The 27,499-nt window shown below is 36.4% G+C and overlaps 1 protein-coding gene across 3 annotated transcripts in view; it reads right to left on the bottom strand.

The window, feature by feature from the left end:
• Positions 1-3,923: 3,923 nt before the first annotated feature.
• Positions 3,924-27,499, bottom strand: part of ACSL6 (acyl-CoA synthetase long chain family member 6) — a 69,088-nt gene continuing 45,512 nt past the window's right edge. For all 3 annotated transcript variants that reach the window (XM_072629980.1, XM_072629979.1, XM_072629981.1), the window contains 9 exons: positions 26,344-26,478; positions 24,729-24,824; positions 22,805-22,877; positions 15,499-15,587; positions 13,035-13,151; positions 11,870-12,013; positions 10,503-10,604; positions 9,254-9,325; positions 3,924-7,838 (listed from right to left, as the gene is read on the bottom strand). In XM_072629980.1, coding sequence (XP_072486081.1) covers positions 7,701-7,838; positions 9,254-9,325; positions 10,503-10,604; positions 11,870-12,013; positions 13,035-13,151; positions 15,499-15,587; positions 22,805-22,877; positions 24,729-24,824; positions 26,344-26,478 — 966 coding nt within the window. In that variant the 3' untranslated portion in view covers positions 3,924-7,700. The remainder of the gene's footprint in view (positions 7,839-9,253; positions 9,326-10,502; positions 10,605-11,869; positions 12,014-13,034; positions 13,152-15,498; positions 15,588-22,804; positions 22,878-24,728; positions 24,825-26,343; positions 26,479-27,499) is intronic.

Below are 27,499 nucleotides of genomic sequence, written 5' to 3' on the forward strand. Positions count from 1 at the left end.
AATCAAGTGTGTACTGGTCTGGATGCAGGGAAGGATTTTTGTACCCAGAATCTTAGCAGAGTTTCCTCTTCACAGGCACCTGACCTCCAGTTCTGCCAAGCTAGCACTAGGTGGGTGGGATTCAGTCAAGCTGTGGGGGCAGGGCCATCATTCAGTGAGAGACAAAGACCAGCTCCCTCAGTGCCCCCAGGGGTTTTTACAATCCAGCAATGGTCTCAAGCTTCTGTAGGGGCTGCTGCGAGAACTCCTGCTGCCTGTCTGATGTGGCCTCTTCAGGCCACTGCCTGTGGCCAGAGCTATGGGAAGGCCCTTCTCTCTTCCTGGCCAGCTGAAAAAACCCCTGTCACTGACCTTTGGTGCCTGTGGGTTGAGGGATCTATGGACAGCTGCTGCAACTGGGGATTCTGAGACTGGAGATTCCGCCCCCAAGGGCTGTTCACGAGCCTCCCACTGTGGCCAAGGCTGGGCTGGGTTCCAAGCTCCGCTCTGCATCCAGTGCAACTGACCTTTCCCATGGGCCTTTCAGGTCACCCTGGGCTGGAAATCTCCTCCACTCTGTTGTTCTCTACTTCTGCTGCTCCAAAATTTTTTGTGAGTCCCTCTCTACAGGTATTTTATGGGCTGTGTGGGGAGACCCTGCCTATGTGTATCTTTCTACTCCCCCATCTTGGCTCCACCCCCCTCCACTGACTCTTAAAGGTACAGTAACAATATCTATAGTCTCTGGAAGAATTTAGTGAGACATCAGCCATAGAGGAAGTGAGTTCTGAGAAGCCACTTTGGGAATTTTGATAGAGTCAGTTAAGTAAAAAAAAAAAATTAAATTATCAAAGGGATTTTTATGGCAGTTTACCCACACAATGACCCAGTGCCATTAGTAGTAGCAAAGCAAATCTCCCCATTTCAGGAGATTCAAGAAACACAGAGTAATGCAAATGGATAACAAGTTGGTTCAGAAGTAAAAAGGAGAAGATAGGTTAGATCATGGTTTGGGGAAATGTTCAGTACTTTCAGTTATCTCAAGCTGTTTGCTACAGCAAAAGCCCATATGTTTATTATCAATATTGTTCTAATGATACTTCATGAACACCACCTTCTCTGATGAATTATAAATACAGCTGACTGCAAGGCAATGGAAAAAAATGCAGAGTATAGTATATTACCAATGCAAAATATTTCTGTTTCCTGTTATTTGCTGTCTCTTCCCCTGGACTACTCATCCCTACTTTCCCCTTTCACTTCTGAGTACAGAAATGAAATCAATTTACTACCATGGTTCTGGAAAGGATGTGTCAATTAACTTACATTCAGAGAAATCCTGAATGGTTGTTGTGAGGATCAAATGAGGTAGTATATGTAAAGCATTTTACGAACCTTAAAATTTGCAATAGAAGTATTAGTTATTATTATTATTGTTACTATCCCTTTGATGCCCCAGACCATAATTCCCCTCCCTGGCCATCACTCCCCTACATATATGTTATTTCTTCCAACTGGAATGTAAACTCCTTGAGGGCAGGATTATTTCACTTTTACATTTATATTCAAAGTCCTTAATATAGTGCCTGGCACTTAACAAATAATGATGAATTTAATAATAAAGCAATAAAATTAATAATTTTTTTCATTCATTCATAAGCATTTGGAGACCATGAATCCTCAAAACTTGTTTCCAGGGATCCTGAATGCGACCCACAGGGGTGTCTAGGAACGGAACTTTTGGAGGAATATTGGAGGCACGGATGTGTGTGAATGTAAAGCGAGGCCATGCCAGACACTTTGCCACTGTGAAATCAAGATTTATGATAGTATAGCCTCTGGAACATTTTAGCAACATGCCCTTTTATACTAGAGTGGTGGTTGTGGTAGTCCAAGGATGATTAAAGTCTGGCAGTGTTTCTAATGCTAATCAGTAGCATATAGACAAGCAGAGGAGAAGCTGAGAGGTGAGATTTTGGCTCTTGCAGTCCTTAGAGTGATTAATGAGAAATCTAGTGTTTAGCTTATATAGTGGTGTGACTGACACTTTTCTTCTTGTACTGAAGACCTAAGTATTTATTACCAAATATTGATTCCTTACCATCTCATGACCCAAGTCTCAGCACTGGGAGTTGCAGCTGGGAGTGTGAATACTTAACACCAGTTTAAAAAATATTTCTGATTTTGGGGTCAACCAAGTTTTAGAATTGAATGAAAGTCTTTGTTTAATACTCTGTTCTTTATTTGATATTGACAAGCTTGTGTTTAATTTGTCACTTTCATTAAAAGTTTTATAAACTAATGATCTTTATGACATAGGTGAAGAATTTACCAGTGAAGAAAATGGAAGTAGCCAGTAGGTGGAGACTTAGAGCAGAGGGTTTTGGTGGAGATACAAATCCACACACTTCATCAGATGAGAGAAGTGAGAGAAAGTCCATTTCCTTAAGAGTGTGTAGCTAAGTGGTAATTGTCAACCTGCCATTCAGAAATCTAAAAAGAACAGATAAGATGGCTCTTGTCCAAAGTACTCCCTGGTTTCACCAACATAGATTGCTTTGGTGTGAAACTAGTCACACAGTAAGAATAAGAGACCATGGTGGTATCCTTGAAATATCAAAAGAATCAGAGGAAGGCATCCTGACGTCTTGGGTTTATTCTTTATGAGCAGTTTTAGTAGACTGATAAGAGTTGTATAGTGTTAAAAGGCAAGAAAGAACCTGCATGGGTGGAAGGAGTATATGTACTCATATAGGTTAGATTATATGAAGGCATGAAAGAAATCTACACATATAATTAAAATAATGGCATAAATTATAGGCATGTTGTTCAATGAACACCCAGATAGAAACTTTCAGTAACTTCCTTCAAAGTTCAGCATTCTAATACGGCATCTTTCCTGAATCTCTCAAACATCAGTGTCTTCCCTTCGACAATTACCTTCTATTTACTTTTGTGTGTATTTTGCACTTATACACATGTTATTTCCTCCAGTAGAATGTTAGCTCCTGAAGGGCAGGAACTATTTAATTCTTGTTTTTATATCCCTAGAACCTAGTAAGTGCCTGATATACAGCAGCTGATTAATATATATGCTTGTTGATTCAATGAACATAATATTTTTATAAGTTCCAACTAATTTGATTCCAAGACAAGAGCTGTCTTCTAAATAGTTCCAATAGTGTGTGTGGGCTCAGAGAGGGGTATTGTAATCACCTTCTGTTGACATGACTCCATATTTAAAGTAGCCTTCATTTCAGGAAAAAATGAGTAGGTACATCTACTTCTCAGTACCTGGGATTTACCTCTATCCTAGGGTGTCTGTTAGTCTGACCATAGAGGAGGAAAGTTACCCTGCTCCACAAGCCTCTTCTCTTTCTTCTTGAAAGAACTAAACATCTCTGTCTCACTTCCAAGGCCATCTGTAGAAAGCATGTGATCTGTACTAACTGCTCTTCATTTTATGTCTTAATTTTATGCTATATATGCTGGTAAGAAAAGACATATAAGCAGAGCTACCTTACTTACAGAGGGAACTCTAGCAGTCAGTCAGACTCCCTCATCATGGCTTGTAATAAAAATCATAGTAACAATCAGAATAAAACTTCTCTCTGACTTCTACTATAAAACAATGAGTATAGAGTTTTTCCACAATAGGAGTATGAAGGGAGATGCCTTAGCAAAATTGTGCTTGGAGTAAGGAAGCAATGAAGGCTTAAACTTAGGCCATAGAAGAACTGGATTTATAGGAAGTTAAGTTTAGTTAACAAATTCTGGCTGACACATTACTGATCACATGAAAAATATAATAATATGTTATAAAAAAGGAAAACTATTTCTTATAGGTCATTCAAAATGAATATGAACAACTTTGAAAATTGAAATTTATTTCTTTACAAAAGTTTTCATAAATGCATTTATATTCTAAATATACATGCTACCATAACAAAACTGAAAACGTCATTACAATTAAGACACACATATATGTATAATATTTTAATCCCCTCACTTAAAAAAATGTAAAATTAGAATAAGTAACACTTCAGAAAATGCCTTTAAAAAAAGTTTGTTCTGATTACTAAAAAAGAAAAGTCAAAATAATCAGTCAAGCAAAGGGTTTAAAAGCTGCCATTACCATCATGGAAACTTTTTTCTACTAGGACCAATGTTACAGAGATTCATAGTCAAAGTACTTACATGCCTCTTCTTTATTTTCCCTATTAAGGAGTTTTAACAGAAGGATCTCATTTCTGGTGTATTTCATTCTTAAACTTTAATCCCATAATGACTGCAATAAACTGAAATGTCACAGTAAAGACTATGCAATATAAATGGATGAACTCTTTGGACAACCAGTATCCTCTTTTATTTCCATAGAAATGTTACTTTACAATCAAAATAAGTAAAAGAAATATAGCCAACTTAGATATAAGAACAAACATCATTTGTATGGGAGGATCTTTATCAGTTATTTTTCCTGAGGAATAAATAAGTTCTTAAGTGGTCCTATTTCATTCAAAAATAGTACTTTTCTCCAAACATTCATCTCTTTTAGGGTTTTATATTAGATACAAATAGATCAAAAATGTATGCTTTACCCACATGGAAAATAAAGGTTAATAAGTTAATTTTTCTTCAAAGCAGAAAAAAATGTGATTTCTTTTCTCTCTATATACACATATAGTAAAATCAAATCCAAGGTGTTGACATTGAGCTGCTAAAACTATTATTAACCAGTAAGAATTTTATATGTAGAAAATTCACATTTATAATGAAAAAAGGTTTTTGTTTGTTTGTTTTTTGCAATTCTGTAAGTTTAGGGCCTCAAAGTGATTTATTTGCGTTGCAGGAATTTGCTGTTTATTTCCTGGTTTTTAGCATATGGCAGATTGCAGGACAGTTTGCATATAACTGATATGGGATGCCAAATGCATATTCTTGGTTTGTTGGAATCATCCTGAATGTCTGAATGTGGACCACCAAGACACCCTTTGTGGCCAAAGTGAGTAGAAATAGTGCAAGTTGTATTTGATAGTATCCATGGTACTGTACAAGAATGTTAGAAATTCACAACTGTAGCAAATGATTGAAATAATAAGCACATTTTGAATGAAAGTGAGCTAAAAGGATGAACATGTTTTTCTGTAAGACCAGGCAAATCCCTGTTAGTTGAACAGGAACACTGTGGTTTCACACCACCACAGTTAGTGAGTTCTAAGGGGCTAAGTAAATTAAAGTGAATCTGTTCAGGGATGGTTTAATGTTTCCAGTATGGCTTTTTCCTGTCTTACCTATTCACACAATTCACCCTTTTCCTGTCAAAATAAAGAATGCTGATTTGTGGATGCAAAGAAATTTTGCCTTGCACTAAGAAAATGTTGCCTTGATTGTCTTCCATTAGGAAATTAGGTAGTGTTAATGGACAAGGACTTATTAATGTAACATGCAACATATATAGGACCCATGCCATTCATTTCATTTCAGTTTCGACTTGCTAACTACTCTCACTCTGTGGCCAAATGTGATCATTTCCATTATTCATAAAGACAAGAAACAGTAGATCTTTTAAGTAAGAGAAAACCGATTACATTTTTACTGATAAATGACTGAAGTTAGCAGGTATAGGGCTACAGGTACAGGTACAAGTCAGATAAAAATAGGGTTTCTCTTGTTTGTACAAAAATACTTTTGCACTCTTTGCTCATGTAAGATTCTTTTGGAAATAAAGGTAAATAATGAAGTTCATACCACAGTGGAAGAAGAATGGAAAGTAGCTTCTTTTTCATTTCTGTTTAATTAAGAAACCAGTCAGTTACCTATAAAATTGCATCAGTATCAGTCAAACAACAAATCCAGAATTGGCTAATCAAATTCTATATAAAGAAAAATCAATGCAATATAGATGCAATCTTTTTTACATTTTGAGTATTTTTTATCCAGAAATGTAATTTGCCAGTCTGCATATAGCTAGTTCATTCTTCAGTTTATTTAACTTGCAAAAGCATGCAATGGAATTTGAGAGACGTTAAATTATGTGACAGACAAGATAAATACACTAGTTTTTTTAGATTGAAGTTTTAGCCCATTCCAGTCTGAGACTGAAAAACAGATCTAAGATTGTTGCTCCAGAAGGCATTCATCAAGCAGGCCCACATATGTATGTAGTTTCTAAGTGACCACATTTATTTATTTACAAAATGTTAGGATCCTCTCTGGCCAAAAGGAGCATCTCTGGTTGCTTGGTTGTTGAATCACTCAGCACCTTTGGCTTCCTACAACAAAATCTCTAATAGGGAAATGATGTCCTCTCTTTCCTGGAGTTCTAACCTTCCCAGAAGCAGAATGACTGTTATCTAATTTAATTGATTTCCATGATAACTAGGTTTCTGTTGTATGAAACTGATGATATCCATGCAGAGAACATTTTCTTTCCCATTGCAGCAAAAAAAGACATATGTAGTAGCCATAATATGAGAAAAACAGTCTTCTTTAGTTTTAAAGCCATTCAGAGATGTTAAGGGATGGGTGACCTCCAGAACACATTTCCATACTCCAAACTGTATCACGGTGCTTTTTCAGTAGCAATTTGCAGGAGATTGTTGAATCCTTTACTCACAACTACGTGGATATGAAACCATATTACCTTTGGTGAATGGCACCCCACTGTGTATAGTATTCCAGGAATAAGGAACTAAAGATCTCTTTTGACCTCAAGCAAGTAAATTTTTTTGCAAATTTCTCTGAGATGGACCAGACCCAGGTTCTATCCTATTCTATGGCTATACAGAAATCTAATTGGGCTTGCTAGTGTTAGTATTCACAGTTCCAGAGTAGATGACTGAAATAGTCTAGTGGGGAGCTAACTTATTTACATTAACAGGGTTCTATCCTGAGAAGTAGGTTGTTTTGTTGTTTTGTTCAAGTCTTCCTCAGAGAGCCTTTTGGAGAGTCAGGAAATGTAACCATATAGAGTTTGTGCCACTTGAAATTCCATGAATAGACAGATATCATCTTGGAAATATGTTTTTAATATTTGTCTTTCCGAGCAATCCTGTATAATTTACCTTGACTGGTTCTGTATTTTTCTCATGACTATGACTAAGTATGAAACAGTAATGACTTGCTCCTTGTCCTGAAATGTGTGTTGATGGTCATATCAATAAGGATTAGATAATGTTGCAAGACACTGAATTTCTGCCAAATATGGAAGATGCTTTCTGCCTTCAACAAGATTTATCATAACAGACAATCTAAATTTTTAGGTCAGACTTAACTGTGATTTTTGAATATCAGTTATTAAATGAGGTAGACCAATATTGTCTAGGTACATACTTTATCTTGTGACTAGCTTGCAAATAATTAAATAGAAAAAATTCAATTATGATTTTTCCCTCCACATTTAATAGGATTTCTCTGATCATTAAGATTTTATATACATGTATATTAATTTTAGTGGTATACCATACTGGAGATGATGTCTTGATGTCTTTACATTGCCATATGCCATATGTGTAGCAGCCTGTTACAATGTCAGTTCAATAAAAATATATGGTGCTCAGTGATGATAGAGAAAAAATTGTTAAAGATTTCTTGGAACATGAAAAGGCTCAGTCATAACGTCAAGTGCTTAGTCACTTCCAACTGCATCATTTTGACCATACTTTCAAGCATCACTAGGATATTACTATACCATCCAATATGTTAAGAACTGCCCTTGAACTTCAAATAGAGGTTGAATAAAGCTCTTCTATTTGTTTTTTGAAGTAATCTCTTAGTTCTCGTCTCTTAGCCTTTAGTGTTGGTGTCAGTAAGCCATTTTGTACTGAGAACATGTCAGAGTATATATAAATGGCTTTAACCTAAAAACCAAATGCAAAATATAGCTTTTAATAGGAATTGGATACATACATTCATGACACAAATAAAAACAAGTAAGCTTGCAATAAATCAGTGTGGTTAAATATCTCTCATTAAGACTTTTAAAAATCAAAGTAATTTTCATATATAAGCTAGACAGTCCATGGTCACATCTACAAACTTTTATGCTTATATGGAATGATGCTACAGTTACAGGTATGGATTAGGGTACAATTTTTACCTTGCTTATTTCATCCTTGTTATTTATCATAGAAAATCTTTCTTTTGGATGCTGGATTGGAGGTAATACTATAATGTCTCTTTTATTTTGGTTAGTCTCTGAGGTTGCTTGGGTTTACCTATCTGTTGGAATTAACCAAATAAGTAAATCCTAGAAGTTTTCAGCCACAGAAGGGTGAGAATGCTACAGTGGATTTAGAGTCAGAAAGACTTGAATTAAAATCTCAACTCTGATACTTTAAAGCTGTGTGACCCTGAGTAGGTGATTTAACAGTTTCCTCATCTATAAAACAAGAGTCAGATGGAAATAGTTAAACATATAATTATCAAGTTGTACAATCCATACTTATAAAAATAAGTTCTGTAAAAAGTATATTATGTGTAGTGAAATATAGTAAGTTCTGTAAAAAGTATATTATGTGTAGTGAAATATAGCAAGTCTTGATTAATATCTAACTTCCTTGTTGGAGAATTTTCCATCTTGAATTTTTAACTGTCTTGAGCAGTTTTGCATGTTATTACAGCTAGGTTTAGTTCAAGTATGGCTCAGATAAATTAGTGGATGATGAATTCTTAAGAATTTATTACAGGAAAGCCAAAGATATTTGAGGCTACACCTTACTGTTATGGACTGACATGGAGGACCTGCCTACACATCCATAATGGATATGTTCCTTGGCATATACAGATGCAGAATAGAGGATCATTAATGTGATCCATTGTGGAATTTCATGTACTCTTATGTCAGACTTCCATGAAAATGAAGCAAGACTCAAGGTCTTATAGTTACCTTTGTGTCTATCTCTTACTAGACTCTTTAAGAACAAGAATTTTTATTTTACGTAAACTTTCTATCTCCCTATTGTCTAGAAAAGTGAACTACATACAGTAGACATTTATAATATTCAATGCACTATAAAAGCGATGAATACAGCATTGCTGCATACTCTACTTCTTGTAGGGACACAGACTTTATGAGAAATCAAAATATAAACATCAAAATACAAAAGCCTTTCTAGGGTCACTTAATCTACTCACCCTCCTAAGTCAGAATTTCACTAAAAAAGCATATAATCTGCAGCCATAGTATGGTCAGAGATTTAAGTGAGAAACACTAATAGCTATGATTTATTACTGAGTAAACATCAAAGCTGATAAGTCAAAAGATAATCTTTACCTGTTCAAAGGAATGTAGTCCACTTTCTTTTCCTAGTCTGACCATATCATCCATTATAGCCTGCTTCAACTCCTAAAATGAACCATATAAATTCTGAGTTACAAAGACAATACAGGCATACATTTTAAACTTAAGAAAGAAAGAATGGTTTCTAAACAGAGGTTGACAGAAAATTGCTTAGAGTTTGTACAACAATTAATAAATAGACAATTTGTACATCAGTATGTATATCTTGGACACATATTGCAAGTGGAAAGTCAGCTGGATCCTGAGTTGAAGAGTTGGCTGAATTGCCCTTGGAACATTGCAAAATTCTTTTAATGGACCCAAGTGTCTCATGGAAATAAAAGCCCATCTTTAAATACTCATATTCCTCTGTGTGGTAGCAAGACATGAAATACAATGACCTCTAAAGAATTTAAAATGAATATAACAAAGGAAAGACAGAGAGTGGGCATGAGCAGGCTACTACATATAAAGAATCAGAAACTTAAAAGGAAAAAGATGTCATTAAGTAAATACATGACAGGAACAAATGATAGGGTGGTCATATGGCAAGGATGAGGGATGAGAAATGCTTAGTCTCTACTAGAACCCTCTCAAAGTCAGGAACAATAGATGGAGACCTCCAGCATATGGGGTGAACCATATGTGGCAAATTCATGGGATGATACGGACAAGAAGATTGATAAGATGGGTAGGTATGGATAGATTTCAGTCTGAATCTTTGGAGGGAACTCCCAAATCTATGAGATCGCAGATCCATTTGAGTTGTGTAAAGTGTACTTATTTGTCAGATTTCATTTCCAACTCATCACTACTAATAGTGGTTATAAAACAAAGGCACCGAATGTTTGGAAAGAGCACTAGGATGTGAATCAAAAGACCTGAGACTGATTAGTTGTGTGACCTTGGTCAAGTTCCTTTCCCTCTCTGGGCTTCAGTTTTGTCCACTGTAAAATAAGACTAGGTGGTCTCTAAGGGTTACTTCGAGCCTGAGATTCCAACTGATGATTTTTCTAAGTTCTAAGGGAAGCCACAGTTTGTTGTCATAATTGAGTTGGTTTTGAGGGGGATGGGGAGGATAGGATGGCTAGATAAAATAAGCCCTCTAGTTAAGAACTCATGGTTTTGGAGGTTTCCAAAGAAGTTCAAATTTCACAAGAATAGTTTTTCATTGCTCTCCTGTCATTAGCTAGATCATCAAGTATGCAGCTATGTCATAGAAAAGAATTCCAAAGACATATACCTTATCTTGACAGAGCTCTGCATATGTCCCATCAAATCCTCTCTTCTTTGCCCAACTGGGCATGACTTCAGGGTCAGGCACAACAATACCCACCAGGAAGGCCTGTCATTTTCCCACAGATTAAAAAAAATTAAAAAGTGGTTGTGACACAGATCATGTATTAGTATTCTTGAGAAATTCATGTGTCCATTTAGTTATGAAACATCTCCACAAATAAATTTCATAGATGAGATTAATTAGTAATCTAATTACTTTTTTTAATGGCATTTAATGTCAAGCTGTACATCAACCTATCCATAATCTTGTGTCCAAATTTGGCTTTGCTTATGTACACATTAATCAGTCTAATCTTGGATTACAAGTCAAATGTTTCTATAATACAGAAAAAATCATTTTCATTTTCACTCAAAGCTCTTAGAATATTGAATAACCAACTGTCATCATTGCAACATTTTTGTGATTCTTATTTTTAAATACTCTCTTCATGAAGCCAAATAAGTAGTTTAAAAATCTAAAATTTCTATTTGAATCATGCTAACCCAGTGAACAGTATAGAGGCAAAAAGAGACTTGATTGACTTGTCCCTTCTATTTCTAAAACTTAAAGATGCTAAGAGCATCATAATTAGAAATTGCTTCATGTATTACTTCATGCATACTTTTCAAATCCTTCGTATTTTCCTTTTTAATCATTTAGATACCATTGTTAGGTCTACTACTTAAAGTATTGCTCTAATCATATGTAGAAACGAATTCAAATTTATTACTCATTCTAATGAAAAGGGAGGAATCACCTTTCTCCTTTTTGTGGAAAGGTGAGGAGTCTACAGGAGGCATACTCTGTCAGATAGGCTTGCTCTGTGAGTGTTTCTTCATTGCTTTTTGTTATAAAGGAGGTCTCATTTGGTGGTGGTGGTAGTGGATAGTTATAGAAATCACTGTTATGTAAAACTAAAAAGCATCAATAACATTTTAAAAAAATCATTGTAGTATGGTTGCAACAAATGATTAGAATTATGGCACTTCCTGACACACCGATAGTTCAGAATTACGTATTGTTCACTGAGCTTTCTAATTTAACATTTCTTCAGGGAATAACTAAATTTTATTCCATTGTGCATTTTAAAAAAACCTTTAAAATGACTGGCTCTTCCCTGGATAAGGAGAGCTTATTAATAACTTTTAATACTATAAGCTTTGGGAAGCACAGCAGGGTATTAGGATTTATTTTGTGAATGGGGGGTGGGGGAAGGGAAATTCCCACTAATTAGATGTCAACTATTGGAGTGTTCTAATCGTTAAGCGCACTCCTGCTCCTTAGCAAGATAAGATAAATAAGGGTGTATACTCAACAATTCTAAACGCTACCTGTAAGCTGTCTCCATGCACATAGGTCTGAGCTACTGGTTCACTCCGAACGTAGATGTTTTCAATCTTTTCTGGAGCAATGTATTCTCCTTGAGCGAGTTTAAATATGTGTTTTTTCCGGTCAATAATTTTAAGAGTACCTGTCTGTTGGGTAAGAGGAATGGTTTTAGTAAAAATTAATAAGTAGTTACAATTGATTATTTTATTTATCTGGGCAGTTTTAACATGCTTTATTCAAAACTCTCTTTAGAAACACTGTAGCCAAGAAGAATGTACGCAGTTTAATAGGCTAGGTGAGTTACAGATAGAAAATAATACAAAGTAGCTGCTTAGAGAACTAAGTTTTGTTTTGTTGTTCAGTTGTTTCAGTCATGTCTGATTCTTAGTGACATCTTATGGGGTTTTTTAGTAAAGATACTAGAGTGGTTTGCCATTTCCTTCTTCAACTCATTTTACAGATGAGGAAACTGAGGCAAACAGAGTTAAGTGACTTGCCCAGGGTCATAAAGCTAGTAAATGTCTGAGGCCAGATTTTTACAAGAAGGTGATTTTTCCTGATTCCAGATCTGACTCTCTATCCACTGTGCAACCTAGCTGTCCTAGAGAGCTAAGTAGGCACTTTAAAATGGTAAAATAATGGATGTACCAACCATCACAAGGTAAATTCAAGACCCTTAGGACAATCGCTCTTAGTCTACTGTTTGGAATGACTCTGGCAATCTTTTCTGGTGAGAAATTGAAAATTATACAATAGTTGGTTTAGGGATTTAGGGATGGTGTCTGAATAGAATCAGATACTATGGAAGAGATATGGAGAACCCAGATTGGGCAGCTTTCAAAGAAAGACCCTTATGCTAGGATCATTTGCTTTGTTCACTTAGAAGCTCATATCTTCTCCCTTCAGCACAACTCAACAAATATTTAAGTACCTACCATGTACACAGCACTGTGTGCTAGAAAGATGAAAAAAAATGACAGTTCCTGCCCTAATTGAGCTTATAGTCTATGGGAAAGTGGGAGAATATGGCATTTACACAAACTTCTTTCACTCTGATTTTAACAAGATGCAAGCTTGCCATCTCTTTCATTACAATTTAGGGAATCAAGTTGACACAAACTTTTCTTAAAACTCCTCAGGGAGTAAGTGTAGGCAAATAATACATACAGGTAACCACTTCCCGATATCTCCAGTATGAAGCCAGCCATCCTCATCTAGGGCCTCATCAGTCTTCTCCTTATCTTTGAGATAACCCTTGAAAACATTTGGTCCTTTCACGCAAATCTAGATGAAATAAAGATCCCTGTTGACTGATAGCAAGCAAACTTTATTATCAACCCAGTTAAACTCTAGAGGAAGCAGTTGATTCACCATCTCTGACCCCCGGTCATCCTCCACACCTTAAAAAAAAAATGAAGATTCAATTCACCATTTTTGGAATACTTATTCTCTCCCTTTGCCCATCCTGCAAGGCCAACACAAATTTCATCTCTGTCATGACATTAAGTTGACATTGCCTTATATTGTTATTTATTTCTATGTGTATATATCTAATCCTACTCCTAAGCTCTTTGAGGGCAGAGACCAAATCTTCTTCATCCTCATATGCTCCACTTCATTTAGCATATGGTCTGAGGCAAAGCAGATGGGCAGACAATGTTTGTTGGTTGATTGAATTTCTCTACTCTCCTATCTTATTATATGCAAATGTAATGGTAAAAAAATCAGAGTTTTAAAAATAGATTGTTGCTACTATGTCTTTGTTCCTCTAATGATGAGTAACTCAAAGGGAAAGCACTAAGGGAACTAGGGAACTACAGCCTGTTATTTTACCCAAGTTATTTTACCCAAGTTTGAGTTATAAGAAGTAATTTGAAATTTCTGGGGAAATCCTACACTTGACTTGAAAAAAGTATAAACCGAAACTTTGAATTTGGTTGAGGAATAGGAAAGTGGATTAAAGGAATAATAAATAAGTAATTTAATAATAAATTAAATGAATAGAAACAGTATGGCAGCTAAGTTTGATCATTTAGGGAAGCAATGTAAAGAGAAAAAAAATCTCACTTTTTTTCCTTAGTATGTGTAGATAATTATAATATGGATAGAAAAGTAGAATTATTTCATTTAGGCTACATTTTACCTCACAAATATAATCATTCACTGAATTATATAATCAAATGCAGTGTTATATGCTAGAAATTGTATTGGATTTGGAACCAGGAAACTTGGGTAATCCTGGCTCCCATACATACTAACTGTGATTGTAAGCATGTCGAAATTTCTCTAAGCCTTGGTTTTCATATCAATAAAAGAGAAATAATACTGCATGGGAGGGAAGAACTTTGTAAATTTTAGAACTAAACCTACAGAAATGTGAATTATGATGATACTGAAAAGGGAAGAAAAAGGAGAGGATGTGATTTAAAATACAAATTGATCCATAAAAAAAATCCAAAGAGACGTCTTCTCTACTGGCATGCAAAGTCTGCATCATCAGAATGACTGTGACCCCCCCCCCCCTCCTTCTCAGTGATGTACCTCTGTTGTTCAGCAGCCACCCTGGTTGTGCCCCTAATGCTTTTCTTGCAGACTGGCAGAAATCCCCTAACACTCAAATGTCATGGAGAAAGAGGGCAAGGTTATGGCAGCTAGGGGGCACAATAGATAGTGTGATGGGCTTGGTGTCAAATATAGCCTCAGCTAGCTTTGTGACCTTGGGCAAGTCACTTCACTTCTACCTCAGTTTCTCCAACAGCAAAATTAGTATAATAATAGCATCCACTTCCAAGGGTTGTTATGATGGTCACATAAGATCACTTAGCACCATGCCTGACACATGGTAGACCCTATATAAAATGCTGTTGTTATTAATGACATCATTATTATTAATCCATACAGTGAACGAGGAGGTGGAGAATTAGATGCTGATTGGAGATGAAAGCTGGAACTAGGGAAGAATGGAGATAGGCACTGCAGATGGGGATGAGGCTTGGGAAGTAAGGACCTTATTATGTTTTTTATTATCTCATTAAAGTCTAGCTGATCACAGATTTAAGGCTAGAAGAGATCTTATGAACTGCCTAGTCCAGACAGTTGAATTTAGACATGAAGAAGCAGAAGGCCCAAGAGTGACACAGCTAGTAAGTAAGAGGTCCAGGATTTCAATCCAGATCCTTTGGATCCAAATTCAGTGCTGTTTCCATGGGATAATACTATCTGGGATGCTGTGGAAAAGATTCTTATTAAGGAATATTTTGGATAACATGAACTCTAAGGTTCCCTTCAACTCAAAATTTTGTGATTGTACTTGAACGTTTTTGAATTTCCTTTTGGAGTTTTTAACAATAACAAAATATAAAATATGACATTGGCTTTTGATGATTCAAATCTCTATGTCTCTAATTAAACTAGGCTAATGTTTGCAAACTTTTTTCTGTTATTTCCTCTTTGTTTCACCATTTGATTATATAATACAAGAAAATCACATGCTACACGCACCTGAAGTTGTAGTTCTCCATGTTATTATGACAGACTTGCAAAGCAATGAGCAGCTTTTCCTAGTGTTGACAATGATAAACCCAGACTAACTCCTCCTCCTCCCCCTCCCCTCCCCCCCGCTTAAACTTACCTCTCCCTCTCCTTTGGAGGCAAAATAGTTCAACTCTTCCACATCTATCAGTTTAATGTAATTGCAGGGTAATGGTGCACCCACATGACCTACAAATTAGAGTAAGTTCAGCAAGTTGCAGCTTTCAAATTGAGTTCAGCATTAATGCAGACAGTTTTCTAGCAGAGATCCTCAAGCCTTTCAAAGTCAAGATGGTACTTTCAATCCAATACAGATTTAGAACCCACTCCTCTATCCTCTTCCCCCTTTCCTATTTCTCCAAATCTTAAAGCCACGGAGAAAGAAGAGGTCCACCACCACTACTACTTCCTTGCCTTAAGTTTTCTACCACAGAAGAAAATGGGCTTTCTCCAATGGATGGTGCTGCAAAGAGAACATGACCAACACTATTATAACTCAATGTCATCATTTTCTGGTACTGCTTAGAAAAACAACACAAAAAGACACACAATTATCATCATTAAACATTTCCAAGATCAATACTTTTACCTTTGTTGCAAACTGGTAGAATTAATATTTCTTCAGTGATCAAAGCTAGGTTCTCATTTTAAGTGGAAAAAAATTATCTCATGAAGTTACTTAAATTTTAGTTTGCTTAGTCAGCCTGCCTCTCCTACTGATTTCCTGCTATTGTAGATGGGATTCACTCAGCCCTGTGTTAGGTGACTGAGCTGAGAAAGTCTACGGTGAATCCAAATTAGTTTTGTGTACACTAAAGACAAATTTACCTACTAATCACTTTTTAAAAGAATAGTTATTTAGGCTCACTACACAACCTACGGACTGGCTTGCAGAAGATGAGGTATAGGACATACATTAGTGTAGGATTATTGAGAGGCTAATACTGGCCAAGATGTTGAATGAAAAGAAGGATTTTGTAGTGTGAAGGTCATCATATTTCCTTGTCTCTTTTAAAATGAGGAATATTTCCCAGTAGGCTTTTTCTGCGAAGTAATCCTGAACTAATTACATGAAGGTCAAGGGCATATGATTTCTATCACATTGGAATTCCTGGTTGAGAACTCCTTCCACCAGTGGAGATTAAATTCTATCAATAATTTTTAATGTTAGAGAACTGCTTGAGACAGATTATGTGATTTGCTCATTGTCACATAGCTAGTAAGTATCAGAGGTAGAATTTGAATCCAAGTGTAACATTCTATCTACTTCAATAAACTGGCTCTGATCTTTAAATATATTAATAAATTCAGCTATACCCTTCCCTTTGATTTTCATATGAAAATTCCTAACCTTTCATCCTATGCTCTATTGCTTCTGCAAACTCCTACCAGCCAAAGCAAAAGCTTATTAAAAGTGCTGAGATTAAAAAAGGCAGACCCTGACAGATCTTACAGTGAAAGAATATATATCCTCATACTGATTACCTCACAGGAATGATGTGAGGAAAGGGCATCATAAATCTTAAAGTAATATAAAAATGTGAGTTTTTGTTATGATCTTATCTTGTTTGCCAGGGTTTAGAAATGGTCCTGGGATACATTATTATCCTATTACTCTTTCATATTTAATATTCTATGAACTATTTTTCAGGGTGATAATGCAACTTTTTTTTGGTAGTTAAATAAGTATTAGGATGTAAGTACACTTACTACACACTGTAGGCTCAGTAAAGGCATCCATGGTACAACTCAAGTAGCACACAGAATAACAAAGACAGTATGCATCTTATTCACATCATTTTGATCTCATCTGCTTAGTTTTTATATTTTGTAAGTTTTATATTTTTGTTCCATGTAGCATTATAAACATATGGTATTGTGACAGCTAGTATACACATTTTAAAGTTTTTATGGGTCAGTGTTATATCCAGTAATCATGCATAACAGTTAAGTTTAGTACCCTTCCATTACAATTTATTGATCGAGTTCTTTAGGACATTTTGAGATCTTAATTTATAGTTTGGTGATATTTCATCTGTCAATCTAGGGAGTTTCTAATATTTAGTAGGTGCTAAATTTTTATAGCCTGCACTGATGTAGAGTGCAATTGTTTGTTTGATTTACAATTTCCTTGTATAATCTACCTTGATCATTAAGACAATGGCAATTCAGGACCAGGTTATTGCCATTTCTGTAATCGACAGTGGCAATGACCTGGTTCTGAAATGACATCATTAATCTCTCTGTTTCCTTTGACAGATTCTCATGACTCAGCTATTTGTTTAATATTTCTTTGTTGCTATATTGTTGGCTGAATTCATGTGGGTGTCCTCCATAGAGGACCTTTTAAATTCACTCATTGATCTTAGATGTTTCAGAGTCTCCATCTGGAGCTAAATGACTTTCAGTTGCAACCCACAAATCCGGTAGTGCGCACCTTGAGTAACGATGGTATTGTTTATGATCACAAGGAACAATGAAGGCAGCAAATAAGCCAACATATGGAGGAAGGAAGGATGAGTTGCTACAGAAGTGGTCAAAGATCCAGGAGAAAAATGAGAATGAGATTTCAGAAGATGTCTCATATATTGTATTTGAGTGCCCTAGATAGGTCAAGGAGCCAGTTCATAAAATAGGTTATAATTATAATTCAGACAGTGTTAGAGAATACCTTGTTGAATGAGGAGAAATGAGAATAAAGGAGAATATGACACCTTGCCATTTTGAGCACTTATTCTACCTAGATTTGTTTTCCTGCTAGGTAGCTGAGAATACTTAGTACAGATCATTTCATTGTAACATCAAGCAAAGAGGGATTGTTTTTTGTTTTCTTCTTGGAGTTCAGTATCCCAGGCTCAGGCTAAATTGTGAGCATCTGAAGGCTCAATCTCCTTTGAACCCTTGTAGTTCACAGCTGCGCTGAGTCATGGAGGTTTTGTGCCTACTGACTCTGAGTCAATCAGGAGCCAAGTCTTTCTTATATATGCTGGGAGGCTGCTATTTTACTTTGGGGGTTTGCTTATGAGAAGGATATTGTGATTTCTTGGTTGAGACTCCGAGTGTCTGTATGTTTAGACCCCCTGACTTCTCAGATGTAAAGGCTCTCTGGATCTAGGGGTGTATGTAAAGTGTATAGCAATATTGCTTTGATTCAGGCAGTAGAGCCCTGTCTTTTGGTCTTTATTTCTCTCCCTATATTTTCCCTATTTGATGAATGTAATTAGAAAAGACTGTTGACCCCTTAAATGGCTATCTTCCCTAGTAAAGCAGATCTAAGAATCTGTACTAGTAGAACCCTGGGTATGCCAGTGTACTTTCTGTTACATTCATCAATGCTCACAATATCAATAGCTCTAAATCTTGGTTGGTTGTCCTCAAGTAATTTCTAGTCTAATAGAAGAGATATGACATGTATCCAAATGGATATGGCATAAAATGGAATTAATAAGGGAAAAGGAAGGATAAACACAAGATTATATACTCTTGAGCAAAATGCCATACACATCCAGAGAAAGAAGTGTGGAATCAGAACGTAGAATGAAGCAGAATATTCTCTCTTGTATTATGTTTTATTTTTTTCTCATGGTTTCTCTAATTCATTTTAATTCTTCTATGCAACATGACTAATGTGAAAATGTGGTTAATAAGAATGTATGTATAGAACCCATAGAAGATTGCATGCCATCTCAGGGAGGGAGGGGTAGAAAAATCTAAGACTTACAGAAGTGATTGTAGAAAACTGAAAACAAATTAATTTTAAAAAGTCATCTTAAATTTAAAAAATTTATTGTACATTTGTGGTTTTTTTCTGCATTGAAGTTTTGATGATGCAATATTGTACCATGTAACTATATAGTATAATACTGCAAACAAGTCATTACACAGTACATATTCCTGCTGATGCATGCTGGACTTCTTGACATGCTCACCTGCCAACACTTGCTTGTTAAGACCTATCAGCAGATTTGACCACTGATCAGTTATAACTTGTATTTTGTGCGTTTATTTGGAAAATGATGTATTCACTTTGACTTTAACTCTGTTACACAGCAGATGAAACATATACAAATGATTTTTCAAGATTTTATTCTCTTCTTTCCTTATGCTTCCATTGTCCCTTATTTTTATTCAATGCCCTTCAACTGCACCTGAGACTACTACCACACCCCTAGATTGTTTCAGTAGCCCCCAGGGGGTGGTATCACCCACTTTGGGAACCTTTGTTCTAGACCAAAGTCTAGATTGATTTAAAAGGTCAATCACCTCTCATCTCCTCCATGTTTTTTTTTTTTTAAAGGTATGGTCTTCTCTTTATTCTTTCTTTTCCTTTATTAATTCTACTTTATGCAATATTCATTTAGATTCATGCCATATCTCCTTTATTACAATGAAAATTACTTGAGGACAGGAATTATTATTCATAATAGTAGTTTTTACAATACTTGCTCTTTCCTGGCTCACGTACCTCTGACTGTGCCTTTCTGTTTTTCTCTATAGGATCACAATCTTTGTCCCACTTTTTATGTATAAGTGTAATCCAGGTTTGTATACTTGGCCTTTTCTCTCTACTCTGTATGAATTCATCAGTTCCCATGTGATTAGCAATCACCTTGATACAGATGATTCCAAGATCTGTATGTCTAGTTTCAAGCTTTCTGCCAAGCTCCAGCCCCATATTATTATTGGATACCAGTTGGACATCTCCCAACTGCTAGCCCTATAAGTATCTCTGACTCATCATGTTGGAAACAAGACTCATCTTTTCTCCAAACTGTCTCTGTTTCTTTCTCTATTTCTGTTGAGGATATTGACATCCAGGTCCCTAGACTTATTTATAAATTATATACATATACTACTATAGTAAATAATTATATATATTATAAAATACACCAAAAATAGACATTTTAAAAAAGATGAGATTAAGGAGAAATAATATTTGATCCTTGAGTCCTCCACTCATTCTTTTTCCTTTTCCCTCTTATCAGTTGTGATATTCTGTTGATTCTACTACCACATTGGGTCTTGTATCCATCACCTTCTTTCTATTCATTTGACGGCCACCCTAGTTTAAGATTGACGTCACCACTTGCACTGGCTATTATGATAATTTTCTAATTTGTCTTTTAGCTTTCAGTCTTTCCTTTTTAATCCATTCTCTAAACAGCTGCTGAATTTATCTTCCTAAAGCATAGGTCTGACCATGTCACTCTGTTGTTCAAGAAGTATCATTTAGTAGCTCCCTTTTGCCTCTAGGATAAAATACAAAAACTTATTTGGCATTAAAAATCCTTCATAATCTGGCTCTTACCTGCTTTTCTAGGCTCACCGTTTATTATTCTTCATTAAGTATCCTACATTTTAGCAAAGAAGAATGAGAGCTGAAGAAAAGGTCTTTTAGATTTGGGATTTAAAAGGTCATTGGAGAGAGGTGGCATAGTCTGGTGAATACAGAGTCAGCTTCAGAATCAAGGTGACCTAGATTTATACCCGCTGAGTAAACTTGAGCACATTGTTTAACATCTCCAATCCCTAAGCCAGTGGCATCCAAAGAAGGGGTCAAGCCCCTAGAAGAGGGTAGCATGATTCCAGGAGTGATGGATCAATCAATTGAAGCATGGGAAGATGGGGTCACATCCACCCTTCCCATAATAGCTTATCATGGCTTTGTCTTAATAGGGTATCCATAAACTAATGGGGACCTAGGTATCTGGGGCCAAGTTCTGTGCTTCAGGGCAGTGGCATCTTCTTTCTCACTTTGGGGATGGGGTGGGAAAGAATAATTCAAGGTGAATATTCATGGATCATGCACCATAGATTTCAGTGCACCTAAATCTTTCCACCTAAATCCTTTCCTCTTCTGAACTTTCCCATTACTTTTCAGTATCTCAGGTTCACAACTTTGGTGCCATCCTCAAATGCTTACTCATGTCACATATCTTATCAGTTGCCAGTTCCTAACTCTACAACATTTGTCACATATGTCCCCTTCTCTTTTCCTGCCTGGTTTTTATCCAGTTCAGGCCTTCAACTAGACTATACTAGTAGGCAACTAATTGCCCTCCCTCATATCTCTCCTCTCCAATCTGTCTCCCACACAGTTGCCAGAGTGATTGTCTTTAACTACAAGTCTAACAATGTCACTTCTCTCATACTCAATAAATCACAATGAATCCCTATGACTTGAGAATCCAGTGTTATTTTTCCTTAATCTCATCCTTTTTAAATGTCTATTTTTGATGTCTATTTTGATTTTATAATGTTTATAATTATTTCATACACTAGCATAATATATATAATTCATAAATACGTAAATAAACACATATTGAAGATGTAACAAAAAATGTGAAGACCTCTGCCATAGGTGATTCTTTAATGCTGTTAAGTTGCAGAACAGATGTCAATCTGAATTGGCAGCAGGAGTTTCTTTCTTCACTGGGATTTTCCTACACCATTCACAGTTCTAAACCTCCTTCTCCCAAAAGTGTCATTGATGAACTTGGAGAAAGTTCATTAATGAGTGGTAGAAGTGTTATAATAATAAGGGGTTGGAGAGTGAGTGGATATTGGGGAAGTGGAGGAAATAAATAGACTCTAGAAATGTAACTGGGGAAGTAGAAGAGGTAGCTTGAGACTATAGCAGGGTTCAAGGGTAAGGTTTTTCTTTTTTTTTTAAGATAGAAGAGGAAAGAACACATTTGTAGGCATGATGGAAAGAATAAGTAGGGAAAAAGAAATATAAGATGAGAAGGAAGATAGAGAATGACTATGGGCACAAGGTCCAAGGGGAGTTGGGATCGAGAGCACCACCAGAGGGTGACAAAGAGGAAGGCTACTTCACCTTCTGAGACCGAGGCAAAAATGGAGAAGAAGGGGGAGGATAGAGAGAGATTTTGCTGTTTGGAAGATAGGAAATGAAGCAACTATCGGACATGGTCTCAATCTTCTCAATAAAGTAAGAAGTAAGAGAGGGAGGGTGGAGTGAGATTGGGGGACTTGAGTGAAGTTTTGGAAAAATTTATGTGGGTAGTGTCATAGGTTGTTACTCTCCCCACAGGACAAATGTAAAGACGAGAACCACTTTAGGTGAAATATCACTAAGATAATGCTTAGTTACCTAAATTATCATACTGTGCCAGAAACAAACATGCATAATGTGATGTTACAAACATTAACATTATAAGAGACCCAAGACCTTCTAAAGGATTGACCCAGGCTATAATCGAAGGAGTATGGCTCTAGCTACTAGAAGCCAGTGTTTTCCTATTCACATATACTTCTAGTCACTCAAAAACTTTGGGAAATTTGGCAGTCCACTGTTTCCTGGTGGGAAAACCTTCAAATTCTAACACACATATATATCCTAAATTTTTTTCTGCCTGGGATTACTATTTTGCCCTCTTTCTTACCTGAGGTCCAGTCCCCTGGAGTTGTGAAGGTACACCCAGCTGTACACTCAGTTTGGCCATAACCTTCATATACCTACAAGAGAAACATGGCTCTTAACCTGCACCACCAACTCAAAGATACCTATACTTAATGAAGTAATTTAGGCAAAGTTCTCTCCTATGTAGATATCAAAATGGTTGTTATAATTACTCATCCAGGTATCATTCAAACAGTGGAAATTTCCCCTGTGTTGTATAATGTTTTTCTTTTCAGTCAATTAACTTCCCATGAATGATCTAAAAATAGTCAGCATTGGGGAAGTAACTTTGGTTGATGCTGTGCAAGACGTAATTATGTATTGTGCTCAGTGGAGATCATAGTGATGAATAAATGAATAAGGTAGGCTGGGGATAAACTCTCTTTTTTTACTATAGATAGTAAATGTGGTGAGATTTGGGGCTTAATGTCTCTACATTGCTTTAAACTGTTTACAATTTTAAAAAATTTACATAATTTATCCATTTATTATTAAGCTTGCTGTCTGTTTAGTTATGCAAAAGCACACAGCCTAAAACCTCTCTAAATAACAACACTGTGCATGAAAATTTGGAATAAAATCCACCTGTCTTGGACACCTTCCAAAGGAATTTATTTGCTATACTATTAAAAGAACATTGTTATAAGATAGTACCATGATTCAGATACTGAAGACAGTGTTATAAGTACAAAACATTGAATGATCAATATTTAAACATACTCATAAACCATATGTAGCCAAGTTACTTGAATCCCACTAATAATGTCCAGTTTATGGAATCTACTACAAGGCCTTGCCCAAAGAAGGCACTTAATAAGTACTTGTTGAATGAGAAGCTAAATTAATTTTAAATACTACCAGAACACACTTAGTGGAAATACAATATAAAAAGATATTGCTCCTCTTAATTAAAAGGCAAGACATATTTATATATTTCTGTCTGGGTTAGGAAACATTGTACAAACTAGAACAGATGCAGACGTGATGCCTGAATCACAGCAACTGACAATCTCCCATCAATTCCTTTCTCTCCATTCACCTGGCTACTTCTTCCCTAACTCCCAATCCCCACACAGTTAAGGCTCTTATCACCTCTTGCCTAGATGATTGCAATAGTCTCCTAAGAGGTCTCATTTATGACTCTTACTCCCTTGCTTCCAAAGCCTCTCATATCTCCAGGGTAAAATAAAAACCCTTCTCCTTGGTTTTAAAACTTTGCCCTTTGGCACCAGTTTACCTTTCCAGGCTTATTGCATATTACACTCCGGTATGCATTCTCTGTTTTAACCAAATAGGCCTGCTTACTGTTCTCAGTACACAGTATCACAGCCATCATATCCATGCCTTTGTTCATCTCCAGTGGTTGGAATGTACTCCTTCTATATCCTCTGCATCTTGTAGAATTCTAGCTTTTCTTCAAAGTTCAGCTCATGGGATGTTCATTTCAATTACTAGTGCCTTCACCTTAGTAAATTACTTCACATATATATTTTTTAAAATTTAATTCTCTGTGGACATATTATTTCCCCCCAATAGATTCAAAGTTGTTTAAGGAGGCACTCTTTCATTTTTGTCTTTGTGTTTCCAGGACCTACCTCAGTGCATGGTACAGGGTAGGAATTTAATAAATCCTTTTTGAATTGAATAAGTAACCAAGATGCAGCATATTTAGGCTCTTTACCTTCAACAATATGGTATCAGTAGTGAGGGAAATCTAGTAGTCTCCAGATAAATGTCCTTTTCTTCCAGAATAAGTAAAATCTATCTTGACTTTCTCTACTTCTGGAGGAAGGAGAAGCTGCTATGTGGCCACTGGGTCCACATGATTCCCAGGTATTCTGATTATGAGAATATCTAACTGCTCCAAGACATGACTCGAAAATAGTCTGCATGCTATGGTACTGTACCTGACACCCTAAGGCTGCACGAAGAAAACCCAGGACCGTGGGAGATGCAGGAGCTGCTCCAGTGACAATCATCCGAACACACCCACCAAGACTAGCCTGTAGAACACATGACAGGAAACAACGAATTAATTAGGGTCTTGACATGTGCCTAAAATAATAGTCTGAAGCCCAACTTGCCACTAAGAACAAAACACAAGGGAATATGCAGGAACTCAAAGCTCAGAAGTCAACCACTACATGTTAGAGGTAAGAAGGACCTTAAAGGTCAGTTGTCTAATCCCACCACTTCACAGATAGGGAAACTGAGGCCTGAGGAAAAGGAATATTTTAGCCAATGTTATACAACAAGGCAGTGATAAAGCTATAGACTTAGAACTCGACCTGGAAATCTGGTAGCCACATAGAGAGAACCTTAAAGTCATCTAGTGGGGACGTAGAATGCTAGGAAATAAATTCATTCAATTTCAAGTTGAAGAAAATAAGTTAAATGCAGTGGAAGAGGTTACTTAATAATGTTTTCAAATCCTTCGTGTTCTGCTACAATTTAAATGAATTATTTATTATTTATTCATTATTAATTTATTCATCTATACACCCTTTGGGAGATTTTGTTCTCTCCTTAATGCTGGTGCCCTTAAAATATACCCAGTCATGGTTACATCATTTCTCAGCATCAAAAGAGCTGAGTTATAAGAAGCTACTTCAAATTTCTGAAATGCTAATGGCCTTCCTTTTTATATATAGTTTTCAGATCAATACATTGCTTCCTTTTGCCATGCATCTCAGTGGATAAGGAAGACTTGGAACACTTCATCTTTGTAAGTGGGGCCAAAAGCACTTTAAAGAGTGATCAACTTTCATAGCTAATAATGGAGTAGCAAGTGAATGCACAATCATGTAATTTTTCAAAAATACTAATTAACCATAGCTCCCTGGAGGAGGTTAGGATGGGCAGGGATAAGGAGACCTTTGGCAGAAGCATGCAACAGTAACTAAGAATTTGGTCCTATTCAGGGGCAAGTGAAGGGCAGGAAACAAAGAAATAATTCTTAGAACGGCAGATTGTGAAAACTGGAAAGGACCTCAAAAACTGTCTAGTCCATCCATCCTACTCATTTCAGAGGGAGATACTAAGGTCCAGACAGAGGAAAGAAATACCCTAAGGCTGTGCAACGAGTCATTGACAGCCTGGACTAGAACACAGGTCTTCTACCTTCTGAGCTAGGGCTCTTTCTGCTACCTTTTTATTTAGTATTGCTCCATGAAAATTACCTTGGTTTTAGTGTTCAGCTTTTTCCTTCTCATGTCTACTAGGGAGAACATGAAAGCTTACAGACTTTGGGTAATATCATTGGAGAAAATTAAATGTTTTTGAGTTCCCTACAGAATTGCTGATTTCTATTCCCTTAAGGTCCCATCTCTTCTTCCTGTACTTAGTCTCTACCAATGACCCTCATTTCACCCCACTCTGGTTACAATATGCCAGTATTAAAGTTATGAGACTCGGAAATATGAGCAAATCATGTGGAGCTCTTTGGAAATACAAGCATTTCCCTGTGGAATAAATTGTCTGATACTTTGTTTCATGCCACAGCTGCGTTACCCAACTCCTTACCTGAATCTTATTAAAAAACAGCTCATCCCATATGCTATCGTTTCTAATGATTCCACTTCGGACTTCAGCCTTTTTACGCTTTGCAGCAAATTCCAGGAGCCACCGTTTCAATGGAGTATTTGCTTGGCTGAAGATCTGAGATAAACAAAATGGATAAAAGTTTTCAATGGGCACAAAATTTCACGCTCAGTTGCTTCTATGGAAAGGAATCTGTAAGCCCAGAACCCAACTCTACTTTTACCTTTGGTAGCTTAGTATAGGAGATAGGTGAATCCCTGTTGAACTTGACTAAAGAATAAGAAACTAAGATATCTCTCCTAGGCTAAAGCTCGCCCACCTATCTGCTGTTATAGAGTAGAGAGTAACAAAATATAGAAGTGGAGAGGAAGAAAGGGGAAGGAAAGAGAAAAGGAAGGAGACTCATAGAACTTTAGAGTTAAAAAGAATCCTTTACAAGGTCATCTGGTCCACCCACCTACTCAGTGGAGGAATCCTCTTTATGATTATCTCTGACACATAGTCATTCAGCTTCTGCTTGAAGATTTTATTACAGGGAGCTCATTACTCATTACTAGTGTTATTTCAATTCCCATTTAACAATTTAGAGATACTCTATTATACTACTCATGGTAATTTGGGATAGCATAATGCATTGTATTATGTAGGTATTTTGTAAATGTTTGTTGACCAAAGGATGCAACCACTGAAGGTGACCAGAAGTAGAAAAGAAGAAGCTTTGGACCAGTTCTTATTTATTTTGAGTAATGGGAAGAGCATATTTAAAACTCACCTCCTTCTAGCCCCTAGAACTCAAATGCTATCTCCAAAGCATCCATGGGTCATGACAATGAAAGAGAATCATTAGAGTCTCCCTAGTATTATTCTCAGGAAGAAAACAACATGGCTAGAAGCTCTGATTGAGTGTTAGGATGAGGCAGTGTCCACCTTAGGACAGGAAGAATGAATCCTGTGTTTGACTCCAACTTATCTTTCCAGGCTGATTACCTCCACTCCAACTAAATAGGCCTGTGTGCTCTTTTCCAGTACACAATACTCCATCATCTGTCTCTGTGCCTTTGCATAGGCTGTCCTGCATGCCCAGAATGCTTACCTTTCTCACTTCTGCCTCTTAGAATCTATGTCTAAATAAGGCTCA

The sequence above is a fragment of the Notamacropus eugenii genome, chromosome 1 (genome assembly GCF_028372415.1).
Source record: "Notamacropus eugenii isolate mMacEug1 chromosome 1, mMacEug1.pri_v2, whole genome shotgun sequence".
In the NCBI taxonomy this organism is placed as follows: domain Eukaryota; kingdom Metazoa; phylum Chordata; class Mammalia; order Diprotodontia; family Macropodidae; genus Notamacropus; species Notamacropus eugenii.